The sequence below is a fragment of the Trichechus manatus genome, unplaced genomic scaffold, assembly GCF_000243295.1.
Source record: "Trichechus manatus latirostris isolate Lorelei unplaced genomic scaffold, TriManLat1.0 scaffold00100, whole genome shotgun sequence".
NCBI classification, from domain to species: domain Eukaryota; kingdom Metazoa; phylum Chordata; class Mammalia; order Sirenia; family Trichechidae; genus Trichechus; species Trichechus manatus.
In genome coordinates, this window is record NW_004444036.1 from 545,282 (window position 1) to 559,181 (window position 13,900).

The 13,900-nt window shown below is 43.0% G+C and overlaps 1 protein-coding gene across 1 annotated transcript in view; it reads left to right on the top strand.

Moving 5' to 3' along the window:
* Window positions 1-3,886: 3,886 nt before the first annotated feature.
* TXLNG (taxilin gamma) overlaps window positions 3,887-13,900 on the top strand; it is a 62,860-nt gene continuing 52,846 nt past the window's right edge. Inside the window, exon 1 of the mRNA XM_004382863.2 lies at window positions 3,887-4,029. Within this exon, the coding sequence (XP_004382920.1) occupies window positions 3,928-4,029 (102 nt within the window). The 5' untranslated portion in view covers window positions 3,887-3,927. The remainder of the gene's footprint in view (window positions 4,030-13,900) is intronic.

Sequence of the window (13,900 nt, forward strand, 5' to 3'; positions counted from 1 at the left end):
TTCCCATTCTTTGCAATGTTATCCATAATTTGTTATGATCCACACAGTCGAATGCCTTTGCATAGTCAATAAAACACAGGTAACCATCTTTCTGGTATTGTCTGCTTGCAGCCACCATCCAGCAGACATCAGCAATGATATCCCTTGTTCCACATCCTCTTCTGAATCTGGCATAAATTTCTGGCAGTTCCCTGTCGATGTACTGCTGTAACCACTGTTGAATGATCTTCAGCAAAATTTTAATTGTGTGTGATATTAATGATAATTGTTTGATAGTTTCCGCATTATGTTGGATCTCCTTTCTTTGGAATGGGTACAAATATGGATCTCTTCCAGTCGGTGGGCCAGTTAGTTGTCTTCCAAATTTCTTGGCATAGATGAGTGAGCACTCCCAGTGCTGCATCCATTTGCTAAAACATCTCAATTGGTATTCCACCAATTCCTGGAGCCTTGTTTTTTGCCAGTGCCTTCAGTGAAGCTTGGACCTCTTCCTTCAGTACCATCGGTTCTTGATCATATGCTGCCTCCTGAAATGGTTGAACGTCATCCAATTCTTTTTGGTACAGTGACTCTGTGTATTCCTTCCATCTTCTTTTGATGCTTCCTGCATCGTTTAATATTTTCCTTGTAGAATCCTTCAATATTATAACTCGAGGCTTGAATTTTTTCTTTAGTTCTTTCAGCTTGAGAAATGCCGAGCGTGTTCTTAGAGAAGTAACAGGTTACAGTTCAGGTTCGAGAATGCTCAGGATACAGTTCTTCGATCAGGACAGCCTCTTTTAGGATGTGTCACAGGCAGGCCTCTCTCTGGCCCTCGGCCCCTTGGGCCTCTTGGGCAGGTCCAGGCTCTGCCCTGCTTGGGCAAGTGTTACAAAGCTCTGCTGGTAAGTGCCTGGAGGCACCCCACTCTGCTAGTAAGCCTTGGCCTGAAGGCTCTCAGCTCTCTCACTCTGTGGATCAGCACACCCACTGTAACCACTTTATTCCATGGGCCAGGAAGCCTACCATGCTGTCTCCCACTGGTCTCTGGTTCTGCTGCTTCTGCTACTGCTGTTTCTCACCATCTCTTGCCATTGCTGATGTTATACCTCTCTCTCTCTGTCTCCTGGGTCTAGGAGCTTCTCAGCATAGAGATCCCAGGTTCAAAGGCTGCGCTCCACTCCTAGCTCTTCTTTCGTGGTGGTAGTGAGGTCCCCCCTTTCTGCCTCTGGGATGGCTCATTTTAAGCCTAGCAGGATAGCAAAACTGACCAATCCCCTCGTTAGGGTTCCATACACCTTATTTGCATGGTCCCACCCTCACAATGGTGCCGTGCACCTTATTTACATTATTAGCAAGTTATCAATTCCCTTAGTGGGCCGCAACACATAAGCACATCATTTGCATAGTCCCACCCAGTCATTTGGTGGGAGTTACAAAGACTATGGCTGGAAGGGCCATATTAAGTAATTCATTGCACTGCATCAATGCTGCAAATCTTTATGGAAGCAGACTGCCACATCTTTCTCCCGTGGTAGGTTTGAATTGCTGACCTTTTGGTTAGCAGCAGAGCACTTAACCACTGCACCACCAGGGCTCCTTAAAACTCACCATACCCTACATTAAAAAATGTTATAAGAAACAGACCTCTAAAATTCTTATTTCTCCCAGGACCAGTAATACTTACGTTTCTCTTGAGCGACCAGTTTGTTTTTATTTAGTGATGCTGTGAGTCATTCTGTAAATTGTGTTTTCCTCTCTTTCTCAGCTATCAAGAAGCTCAAAATAAAAAAAAGTTGGCTCACCTCCAGCTGTGTACAAAACCTTAAGTCATGTGCTTTATGGATTCAAGTCACCCATGACTGCATCTTATATTTTCTACCCTATTTCACTTTTTATTCTTATTTCTGCATATACATATGTATTAAAATCATGGCATGCTGTATATGTTTACAAGCCACTCCAAATCTCTTGCAGAATGAGAAAGTTTATGAATAAATACCACGAAATATTTTTCATTTCCCTTAAGACTTGAGGTACTTGCATAATTCTTTTGTTTTCTTAATGAAGATGATTTTTTTTGTTTGATACATATTCATACTCAAACAATACAGAACATCTTAAAGTAAAAATACCCCCGAATTCCCACTATCCCGGGAAAAACATTAACATTTTGATGAATATCCTTCTGCACGTCTCTTTGTAAACAAACTCACAGGCAATTCTACATAAATGGAAATTTCGTTCTTTTTTAAAGCTCACTAAGTTTTTCTAGGTCAATTTTAAAATGCTTATCATTTTTAGTAGCTGCATAATATTCTACTGCACCATAATTTAACTAACTACGGTGGATTTCGACACTTATTTCCCTAGATGGGTTAGGAGAAGCATTACTGACAGATTTATTCTATACCTTGCTGGGACTTTCGCCCTTAAGAAGGTGTCATTCTGGTCTTTACATAGTCTGAGTATGGGTTCATCATCTACTGCCATGTATGCTGCAAACTATGCTCTAGGTTTGAAATTTCAAAGCTGGACTGAGGTGTTCTGCCAGACAAACAAAATAATGGCACTTTTCCCAAATTTACAGAAAAAATGAAAATTAATGGATGGAATCTCGGTAATATTAAAATTTACTCTTGCTTATGCTTTCATATTTTTGCAGACTGCCATCACTGTTTTGTATTAAACTCTCGTTTAAAAGAAATAGCATGAGATTTTGCACAAGTTTTCACATTGAATTATTTAAGATACTACGTCAGGATTTCATGGGAGTCTGTAACTTTCAGAAATTCGGTCATTGGAGATCTGGTTACATTAAATGAAAATAGGGAATATTCCTGAGGAACACCCTCACCCCATCACATCAAGGGAAAAAGAAATCGATTCAGCAAACCGAGTTTATTGAAAAATCTAAGTAACGAAACGCCTGGCGGAGAAAGCAGGATCCATTCAACATTTTTTAGGCGCCAACTAAGAGCAGAGAACTGTGCTAGCCGCCAGGGAGCTGGCCAGGGTGAACGGGACGCGGCCCCACAAGGCAGGAGCTCCGGACACGTACAGGGAATGCTCTGGTGGAGGGACAGGACTCGGGCAGGTGTCTGAGTCTGGAACCTCCAAATGTGAAAGCCATTACACCTCCCCCTTGAAAATCGCGAAGTACTTCCCCTTATCCCCAAATCATTTGGGCTCTATGCCGAAGAACAGCAGGTGAGGCCCCCATCTGATGACACAACAAAAACCAAAACCCAACAACCTGTCACTGAGCCAGCTCCTTTCCAAACAGTGGACTACTTCTAAACTTTTCCCACAGGATGATAAAGTAAAACCAAATCCATTGTCGTCGAGTGGATTCCGACTCACGGTGACCCTACAGAAAACCCCACAGGGTTTCCAAGGCTGTAATCTTTACAGAAGCAGACTGCCACATCTTTCTCCCACGGAGCTGCTGGTGGGCTCCAACCGCTGACTCTTCTGTGAGCAGCTGAGCGCTTAACCACTGCGCTACCAGGGCTCCTCTACGGGACGTTGAGTACCTTTTGGTATCGGGACACCGCCCCACGAAACTACAAGTCCAGGTAGGCTGCACACGCAGCGAAGTGGGTACGCTCCACTCACCAGAACACTGCACTACACTCCAATCCCTATCCCGGGTTGCGAGCCGTGGCCGCACAGCCTACTGGGACTTGTAGTGCGTTCCAGAGTCCCTTTTCCCCGTCCGCGCAGACTCGCGCGGCCTCTGTCTGCCCTCCAGCCCTGCGGAAGCCCAGCCCAAGCGTCAATGCTCCCCACCCCCATTCCGCTCCCTTCCCTCGGGGCCCAACCTCCTCCGGTCACGGGAGGAGCCTGGTGCACGGCGATTGGCTGCAGGGGTTCGGGGGCGGGGCGGGAGGCCCTGCGGTTCCGTGCCTCTTGTCGGGCTGCTTGTTTAGCTGTTGCCGTCACCTCATGGCGACTCGGGTAGAGGAGGCAGCGCGGGGAAGAGGCGGCGGCGCTGAGGAGGCGACTGAGGCCGGACGGGGCGGACGGCGACGCAGCCCGCGGCAGAAGGTCAGTCCGGGGAACACCCTGGTTGCTGCCGGGCGGGGGAGATCCACGGGCTCCCTTTTTCGGGGGCCACCTCTTCACTCTCCCCTGTTACCTTTAGCCACGGGACGAACATCCGGCCCTCTTCCCTCCTGGGGCTGACGACCGTGGGAGCAGGTGGGGGTGGGGTGGGACGGCTAGGGCCTGGGGGCGCGCGGCGGGAGGGGGAGGGCAGGCAGGGGGCGCAGCCAGGTCTGCGGGCGCAGGGGTGCTGCGGGGGGGGCCGCGCCAGGTGTGACAGCCACGTGCGGTCAGGGCCCCGGCGCCAGGTGTTATCTCCCAGCCCCCGCTGTCCGTGCGCGCCCCGCGCTGGGCGCCGCCGTCGAGGGGCTGCCTGGGGTCCCGGGCGCGCCCCCCTGTCCTCGGGCAGGTGCGCAGGGCGCGCTGGCGAGGCTGTTGCGCAGTAAGATAACCGCGCGGGAGCCGGCGCTGCGCGGCGCCCCCTTCCCCCGCCCCCTGCGTTCCCCGCCACTGCGCGGGTGGCCAGCGGGTCCCGGGCTCAGCTGCACGTGGGGCCGCGGATGGGAAGTGATGCCGGAGCGCCTCGGTCCTGCAGCGTTGGGAGCAGCATCGCCTGATCACCTGTCTTCCCAGTCCAGCCTTTCCCCCCCCCCATTTAAATTTATTTCGTGTGAATTGTATTATATAAAATATTACGTATTTTGTATATGTTGTATGTAGGGTCACTATGCGTCAGAATCCACTAGACGGCACACAGCGACAATATGTGTGTGTATGTAGTTTGTATGTAAGCTTGAGCTCCTCCTCGACCCTGGCCTTTGGTCTGTTAATCTGGGAGACAGGCTGGACCGTTCCCCTTGCCTTACTTGACCCAAGTCAAGTTTTCAGCCTCTCCTTGGATACAGGAAATAGAGACCTCCTCCGGAGTGGAAGAATTACACTTGTTCTGGAGATCAGTGGGTGGAGTTCGAAAACGATTGCACAACAAATGGGCTACAGGGTACGGGGCCCAGGAGTGGAGAACTTGCCGGGGAAAGGGCCTGTGAAGATGGAAAACCTGTTTCTTTTTTTTTTGCAGTTGAACATATTGAAACGTTCAATTTGTTGGATATTTTCCTTGATCACTTAGGGCTATTTAATGTTACTTAATTATGCATTTGAATACCCTTAAAAATCACTCCTGTATGAAATTACAAAATAATATTTTTCTAATGTGGTTAATGAACTTCAAAAGGGAGAACACAAGGTCTGGTTTGCATCTGAGCAAAGTGTCAAGAAAAAAAAAGAAACCAAACCCGTTGCTGTCCAGTCGATTCCGGTTCATAGCGACCCTATAGGACAGAGTAGAGCTGCCCCATAGTGTTTCCAAGGAGCGGCTGGGGGATTCGAACTACCAACCGTTTGGTTAGCAGCCAAGCTCTTAACCACTGTCTGACTCTAAGGTCAAGTATTTTCATGCCTTTCTGCATGAGGGTGTTACTACTTCTCAATTCTCTCTCTCTTTTTTCCTCTCTCTCTTTGTACTCTGAAAGATCCAGTGCTTGCAGGACTGAAAAAGAAGCTGCGGACCACATATACTCTAGGGATTCAACATTGTCACTTTGGACACTTCACTTTTTCCCAGAGGGTGGGGAGTCGATCTCAGTGTTTGATTTCATAGTTCCCTCAGGGGAGAACTCTGATAAAAAGCCACTGCAATTCAGGACATAAGCTCTCTTTTATGCCGCTGGGATAAGGACAAAAAGTAGTTGAATAAGGAACAGAGGTGTAATCAACTAGCATTTTAAAATACCAAGACAAGAGGTAATGACCCTTTGAGGCTCAGAGCTCTGGTAACAGCTGGATTGAATAACCAGAACTTACTTGCGTCTCTGCTGTCTCGTTTTGGTATACTTGACCTCATACTCTTTTCTTCTTTACTCATGCTTTTCTGGGCATCTTTTTCCTTTTGATTCCTTCCTCTGATTTAACTAGCTGATAAACATGGAATGGAAGCACATGGTAAAACCAGCTGCTGTTGAGTCAGTTCCGACTTACGGCGTCTGCATGTATGCCAGAGTAGAACTGTGCTCCATGGGGTTTTCAACAGCTGATTTTTTGGGAGTACGTTGCCAGGGCTGTTTTTCTGAGGAGCATCTGGGTGGGTTCGAACAGCCAACATTTTGGTTAACAGCCAACATGTTAAACTATTGCACCACGGAGGAACTCCAAATACATGGTTAAGTATTAGTTTTGAATTTTCATTTTTAAAAAATTGAGTGAATATCTTGTGTCTGCGAACATCACTTTTAAGTTACTTCCTTATGGCCCCTAATTTTTTATTTCCTGCAGGTCACTGACTTGAAAAAATATCCCTTAATTCTAAGCTAACCTATGCCTTCTTTTTCAGGGAGCAGAAATAATGTTTAACAAATTGAGTTGTTATTTAAAAACATATTGAAGGAGTTAATAGTGAATTTTTTTTTTTTTTGGTCATGGTTTGGCTATATTATTCAACTTCAAGTGAGGAACAATTGGAGATGGGCTTTATTGATTCCCGGTTGTTTTAACTATCTACTTAGTCACTCTTGATCTGCTTTAGTTAATTGTGACATTGTTTCTTAACTACATCCATTTGAACGGTCTCCTGGGGTGACTTTTTTCTTCTAAAGTTAATATTATGGTACATTTTCAGGGTTCCCTTGAAGAATTGTCTAAAACTATGCTAATGTGGTAGCCACTAGCCCCATGTGGCTATTTAAATGAATTGCAATGAAATGAATTCTGTTCCCCCATCTCACTAGCCTCATTTCAAGGGCTCAATAGCCAATGTGGCTAGAGACTACTGTATTGGACAGTGCAGATCTAGAACATTTCCATCATTGCAGAAAGTTCTGTTGGACAGCACTGGTCTAAAAGGATAGGATCAACATTGTCATGTACTCAGGATATCTTTTTGAACATCAAGCTCACTCGTATAACTTCTTAAATCCCTATATAGAATTTATTTTATGAGGTTGATTTTGTATATTGGTTGGGAATGTTAAGAATTATCTAACTATTATTAAATTTATTTTTAGGCACATAAACCATTTGTAAAGATAAAAATATATGGACCTGGGCCTAAATTAACAAAGTGTCTTGTAGTTTTTACAGTATTTGTGCACATACATTAACTCTTTCAGCATCACTCAGATACTGTGGAGAAGGCCAGGCTGCTGTCCTTGCCCTCATTTGCAGATGAGAAACTGCTAGGCAAGGTCAAGTGATTTGCCCAAGGGGTGAAGCCAGTCTGACACCCAGTAAGACTTTCATCTACACTACAGTGATAAGTAGTGTAGTAGTGGGTAAATAGTGTGGGTTTGGAGTTAGGACTCTTGGCTGATCAGCTGTGCAACCTTGGGCAGGTTTCTCAATCTTTCTAAGCCTCAGTTTCATCATCTATAAAGTGAGATGATGCTAATACCTATCACCTAAAATTGTTATGAAGATTAAGAGTTCATGTAGCACATTGGGCACAGTGCAGGGCATGGAGAATTTTACTTGATTTGCAGGGGAGGATATATAAAAGATTTATTTTCTTTTGCTTTTAGGATGCTATTTTGTAAATCTATTCTCTAACCTTACTTTGTATTCTTCCTTCTTCCCAGAACCTCTACATGATAGACATAATGAGGAGAAATCAGGTCAGGGTTTGGCAGGAGTATGTGGGTAGGAAGAAACAAACCATTTCATTGTCTTCTCTTTCTGTCTGAGGACGGCGTGAGCTTCCACTCTTCTGTTACAGTGATTAGATAATAAGAATCAAGAAACAAAGTGATCTTCTATTTGCAAATTGTTGTCAGATTTTATCCCCACACTTTGGTAAATTTCATATTCACATGAACCAAAGGAAAAGCAGTAATGAGAGCAGACAAGATACAGCACCTTCCTCTAATAATGCTACATTTGTATATCATAATATGCCACATTTACTCATTATGTTGTTCCCAGAAGATGTTTTTCATGTTATTTTGCGTGTCGTTTATATTGGTCTTGACTAGAGCAGTTTTGTCTGGAAGAGTATATGTCAGATCCAGATGACATAAAACAAGGTGTGTGTGATTTGCTTTTGTGGGATTCTTCATGGAAGTATTCACTGTAGTAGGTTTCTTTTAAACAGATAGCTGTTGAGATTTTACACTTTTTTGGAGAGTTATGCTTCAGAGGAAAGAAATTTGAGTCCTCACTGTTTTCATGTACTGTGCTAGGCACTTAAAATGTACATGAATTCTAATATCTCAATTCTGCCAGGTAGGTGGTATCCCCTATACAGATAAGTTCAGTCAAGACAAAATAGAACAAAACAAAACCCACACAACTTCCATAAATAGCATAGCTTCTAGTAGGTGAAGTTTGCCTAGAGTCGGTATATACAGGTAGTCCCTGACTTATGACGGGTTCGTTTCCGACGACAGCTCCATCCTTAATTGGTTCCAATGTAAGTCGAATACCTCTTTTTTTTCCCCTAAGTTTTCATTATTATTGCCTTTTATTATCATTATCTTTATAAACCTGGTAGTGTTTTGAACAGTAAATCATAAAATTGAGTGTCTTCAGGTGAACATCTAAGAATAATAACATCAGCAAATTACATGCTATAACATTAATGATAAGATTAAAAAAAATGGTCCTGAGTGCAATTCTTCGTAACTAATGCTCTAATGTGTCGTAAGTCGGGGACTGCCTGTAGTTGTGTAATAGTGCAGTGAATGTACTCTATCGCATGCACAGTTTCTGCTTACCTAGCAGGTTTAACCTAATAGCTCAGATAAATCCCATTGCCTCCTTTTTTCCTTCTCCCGAAAAACTTCCTTTTTGTTTGGTTCTAACATGATTATTAGTAACTTATAGTTAATATAACAGATGTGACAGTATGTAGAACACATAAAGTAGTATACAAATTTAATTAGTATTCATCACCATAGAGAATTAGCTATGTTTAACATTTTCCTGGTAGGGCATTTATAGGAGAGAATAAAATAGATCGGGTGATCTTTAAGATCCATTCATACACTGAGAATATATTTTTATGATTCAATCTACTTCCTAGTTGAAATTCTGTTGGCACTTACAACTACTTAAATTTTATTACTCGAAGAAAAGACATAAAAAGAGACCAATGTTGTCTTCCTGTGCTATGAAAATAATTTTACTAGTATTTATTGCTTAAGGTATTGATTTGCAGTCTGTTACATTTCCAAAATGTCCCCAGAATGGCCCTCACTATCCTCTATCTCCCACCCTTTATTTGCCATGAGTAATATTTACTTGCTAAGCAACCACTTTTTCATTTTTCTTCTTTCCCTACTTGCGGAAAGGTCAAGGTAGAGTGGTTTGGCAAGTAAGATGTACCAGTAGCTTAGAGTCAAGTTTCTTTAAAGAACTTTTGGATGGAAATGTGGGCCGTATTAAAGATGAGAATGTATGTATTTTATACAATGTCCTTATTTAAATATAAAGTTCTGTGTGCCAGCAATTTATATTCATTGTATCTGATCTTCTTACAACTTTGAAAGGTTAGATACTGTTCATCCCCACTTTACGGAGAAAGAAACTAAGAGGTCAGCCTGCCTATGGGCCACACAGGAGATATAGTAAGTGGTATATGCATATTCAGAGGTTGGTCTCTTTTGGCTCCAAAGCCATTCTACGTATCTTATGCTCTCTTAACACATTTCTTGAGGATAGTAAGGGTCAAAAATATGGTCCTTGTTGAATGTGAGCAAAGCTTGCTGATAGGTAAAATGAGTAATAATAGTTTTGCTAAACGAAAATAAGGCTGGAGTTGGGCAGTTAGAAGGTACTGGAGATCTGGAATCACCCAGGGACCAGGAGAACTTTGAGCCTTACAGACTAAATACCTTTTGTTTCATTCACTTAAGCCCTTGCTTGATCTTCAGATGTGTGATTAAAGAGGTATGCTGCCCTATAACTCCCTGCAAGGGTACCTTCAAGTGAATTTGGATAAATTGAAAGGTAGAGTGAAATAAGCTGCGTGATTTTCAGGTGCCAAGTTTACAGAGACCCATTTTAACTTTTGTTAAATAAAGTCCACACAACATGGTATTAACAAAGAGCTAAAGTGGTCTAGATAAGTAGGACAAGTAAAAAGAGAAGGCTTGATGTTTCAAAGGAGCATCATGATTGGTCCAGTTGGAGCCAGGGAAGGATGACTTCATAAAATTGGGACAGGGATGTTCCACTTAGGTAACCATAAAAGTAGAGGACCATTTTACATGTAGGAATCTGTGGCTTCAGGATGTTCAGTGCGTGACCCAGCCCCTGCCCCTCTGCAAAATAGGTCCGGCCCAAGCATATTGAAATGGCTTTGGCTATTACAATCTTTGGATTTCCTGATCCTTTTGCTGCTAAGATAGATTTATAGGCTTAATACAGGTATCTTTCAGATTGCAGGTAATCATTGAATTATATCTTTAGAGCTAGAAGTGATCTAGCAAACCATGTAGTCCAGCACTCTATTTTTATAAAAGAAACAGCCGCAGAAGTTAAATGTGAAATTCAATGCAGTCATCCTTGTATTAAAAGACAAATGATATATACAGTCTAATGTATTACATGTAAAAATACAATAGTACAACCAAGTACTACTATGGAGATCAGGAGGCTGAGGAAACTGTATCCTAACTACACCTTTTCCAGACCCTTTTGCTCATTCTTGGCTCCTTCACTAATGGGGAAAATCGGCTGCCCTCATCCCTTAGTTTAGCACTGGCTTGCCTCTCTTTTCTTCTCATTTACCTCTTACTGCCTCTGTGTTCCCTCATCCTCTTACATGCTGCAACAATCACTTTGGATCCCTTTGCTGCCAAGTAGTAGTAGTTGGGACAACTCTTAGAATTTATCTTGCCTCCAGTGTATGTTCCCAGAAAGCCATCATTGCTGTGGCTTCACGCATTTATATTTAGTTTGTAACAGCTTTATTGAGATATAATTCACATGCCATATAAATCACCCATTTAAAGGACACAATTCGGTGAGTTTCAGTATATTCAGAGTTGGCGCAACCACCACCACAGATTTATTTATTTATAATTTATTTTATTGTTGTTGAGAATATACACATCTAAAGATACACCATTCAGCAGTTTCTACACTTAGAATTCAGTGACATTGATTATATTCTTTGAGTTGTGCAACCATTCTCACCTTCTTTTCTGAGTTGTTCCTCCTCCATTAACATAAACTCACTGCCCCCTAAGGTTCCTATCTAATCTTTTGAGCTCCTGTTGTCAGTTTGATCCCATATAGATAGATCTTAAAGAACACAATGTTCAAGGCAGACCTTTTTTACTAGTTGAGCTTAACTGTTGTTTGGTTTTAAGAAGACAGAGGATATTTTTGGTTTAAGGTTTAAAGATTATCTCAGGGCAGGTTTTCAGGAGTTCATCCAGCCTCCATGGCTCCAGAAAGTCTGGAGTCCACGAGAATTTGAAATTCTATTCTGCATTTTCTCCCTTTTGATTAGGATTCTTCTATAGAATCTTTGATCAAAATATTCAGTAATGGTAACTGGGCATCATCAGTTCTTCTAGTCTCATGGCAAAGGAGGCAGTTGTTCATGGAGGCAGTTAGCCACGCATCCATATCCTCCTCCTGCTCCTCACTGTCCTTCCTCTGTTGCTCCACACACATTTTTTTTCTTTAATTTTTCCCATACAAACATTTATACATACATTGTTATGTGACCCTAATTGCTCTCCCCATGCTGTGACAGCACACTCTTCGTTTTGCCCCAATTCCCCATGTCCACTCAACCAGCTCCTAACCCTCTCTGCCTTCCCATCTCACCTCCGGACAGAAGCTGCCCGTTTAGTCTCTTGTGTCTACTTGAGCTAAGAGGCACACTCCTCACAAGTATCACTTTACGTCCCATAGTCCAGTCCAATCCGTCTGAAGAGTTGGCCTCGGAAATTGTTTTAGTTCTGGGCTGATAGAGAATCCAGGGACCATGCTTTCCGGGGTTCCTCCAGTCTCAGTCAGACCATTAAGTCTGGTCTTCTTACTAGAATTTGAGTTCTACACCCCACTCTTCTCCTGCTCCATCAGGGACTCTCTGTTGTGTTCCCTGTCAGGGCGGTCATTGGTGGTAGCCAGGCACCATCTAGTTCTTTCTGCTCTCAGGCTGATGAAGTCTCTGGTTTATGTGGCCCTTTCTGTCTCTTGCGTTCTTCATTCTTTACTCCAGGTGGTTGGGACCAGTTGATGCATCTTAGATGGCCACTCGCAAGCTTTTAAGACCCCAGATGCCACTCACCAAAGTAGGATACAGAACACACACATTTATTTTTAACATAACCTGGGAAGAACATGCTGTTTAGGATGTTTTAGATAAGAATTTAGTGTCTGCTTTCCATGTCCTAGGTCCATGACTTCGGACAAATTACTTAAAATTACATTATCATAAAGAATGTTTATTAATTAACTGTAAGCTCGTTCTGAGGATTAAATGAGGAAATATATCGAGTACTGTTGCCATTGGCTTCTGAGTGAGCCAAGAACAGTGAAAGCCAAGGGAAAATGATTTCTTCTAGTTCTCCCTCACCACTTATTTGGACTATACTGATTGGTACACAGTCACTTAACAAAAAGGGTAAATGAGGCCTACATGTTGGGTGTAATTGGCCAAGGAGCAGGTGGCATTCTTTTCCCTGTTCTCCCACCTGGTCCCAGGGCACTTTTCCTAGAGGTGGATCTGCCTAGTAATTGGTACCAGGGAATAGGCCCTTTGTAGATCATGTTCTGACTGAGTAGACCTTCTATTCTCTCTCTATCCGTGTTCCCACTGCTCCCAGGACAGCAGTTCTTAAACTTACTGGTTTTGCTATCTTTTACACACTTGAAAATTCTTGAGAACCCCAGAGAGCTTTTGCTTATATGCATTGTAGCTAAAAATGCTCACTATATTAGAAATTAAAGCAAAAAACTTTTAAAAAATTTTTTATTCATTAAAAAAATGAATTAATGTATAGCTGTATAGCAGATCACCCCAAAATTCAGTGGCTTGAAACAATATTGTCTCAGTCTCTGTGGGTCAGGAATCTGGGTGTGACTTAGCTTTGTTCTCCGCTTCAGGGTCTCTCACAAGCTGCAGTCATCTCAAGGCTCGACTGGGAAGGCTCACACTGCAAGCTCACGCATGAGGTTCTTGGCAGGATTCAGTTCCTCATGAGTTGTTGGACTGAGGCCTCAGTTCCTCCTGAGCTGTTGGCCTGAGGCCTCCCTTGGTTCCTTGTCTCGTGGTCGCTCCATAGGCATCTAACAACGTGGCAGCTGGCTTCATCTGAGCTAGCAAGAGAGAAGGAATCACGGTTTTTTGTAACTTAATTATGGGAGTGACACCCCCTCACTTTGGTGGCGTACTGGTTAAGAGCTACGGCTGCTAACCAAAAGGTCGGCAGTTTGAATCCACCAGGCGTTCCTTGGAAACCCTATGTGGCAGTTCTACTCTGTCCTGGAGGGTTGCTGTCAGTCGCAATTGACTCAGTGGCGACGGGTTTGCTTTTTGGGTTCTTCATTACAAGGAAATCGCTAGGTCCAGGCCATACTCAAGGGAGGAGATAACACAAGGGTATGAATAACAGGAGGCTGGGATGATTGGGGGCCATAGTAACATAAGTAACACTATTTATTTATTTGTTTGTTTATTTATTATTGTACTTCATGTGAAGGCTTACACAACAAATGTTTCTTACGAAACAGAAGTACACGTGTTGTTTTATGACATTGGTTAACAACCCCACAACATATCAACCTTCTAACTTCTCAACCTTTTTTTTTTTGATGAAAATACACATAGCCAAAGATACACCATTTCAAAAATTTCTACATGCAC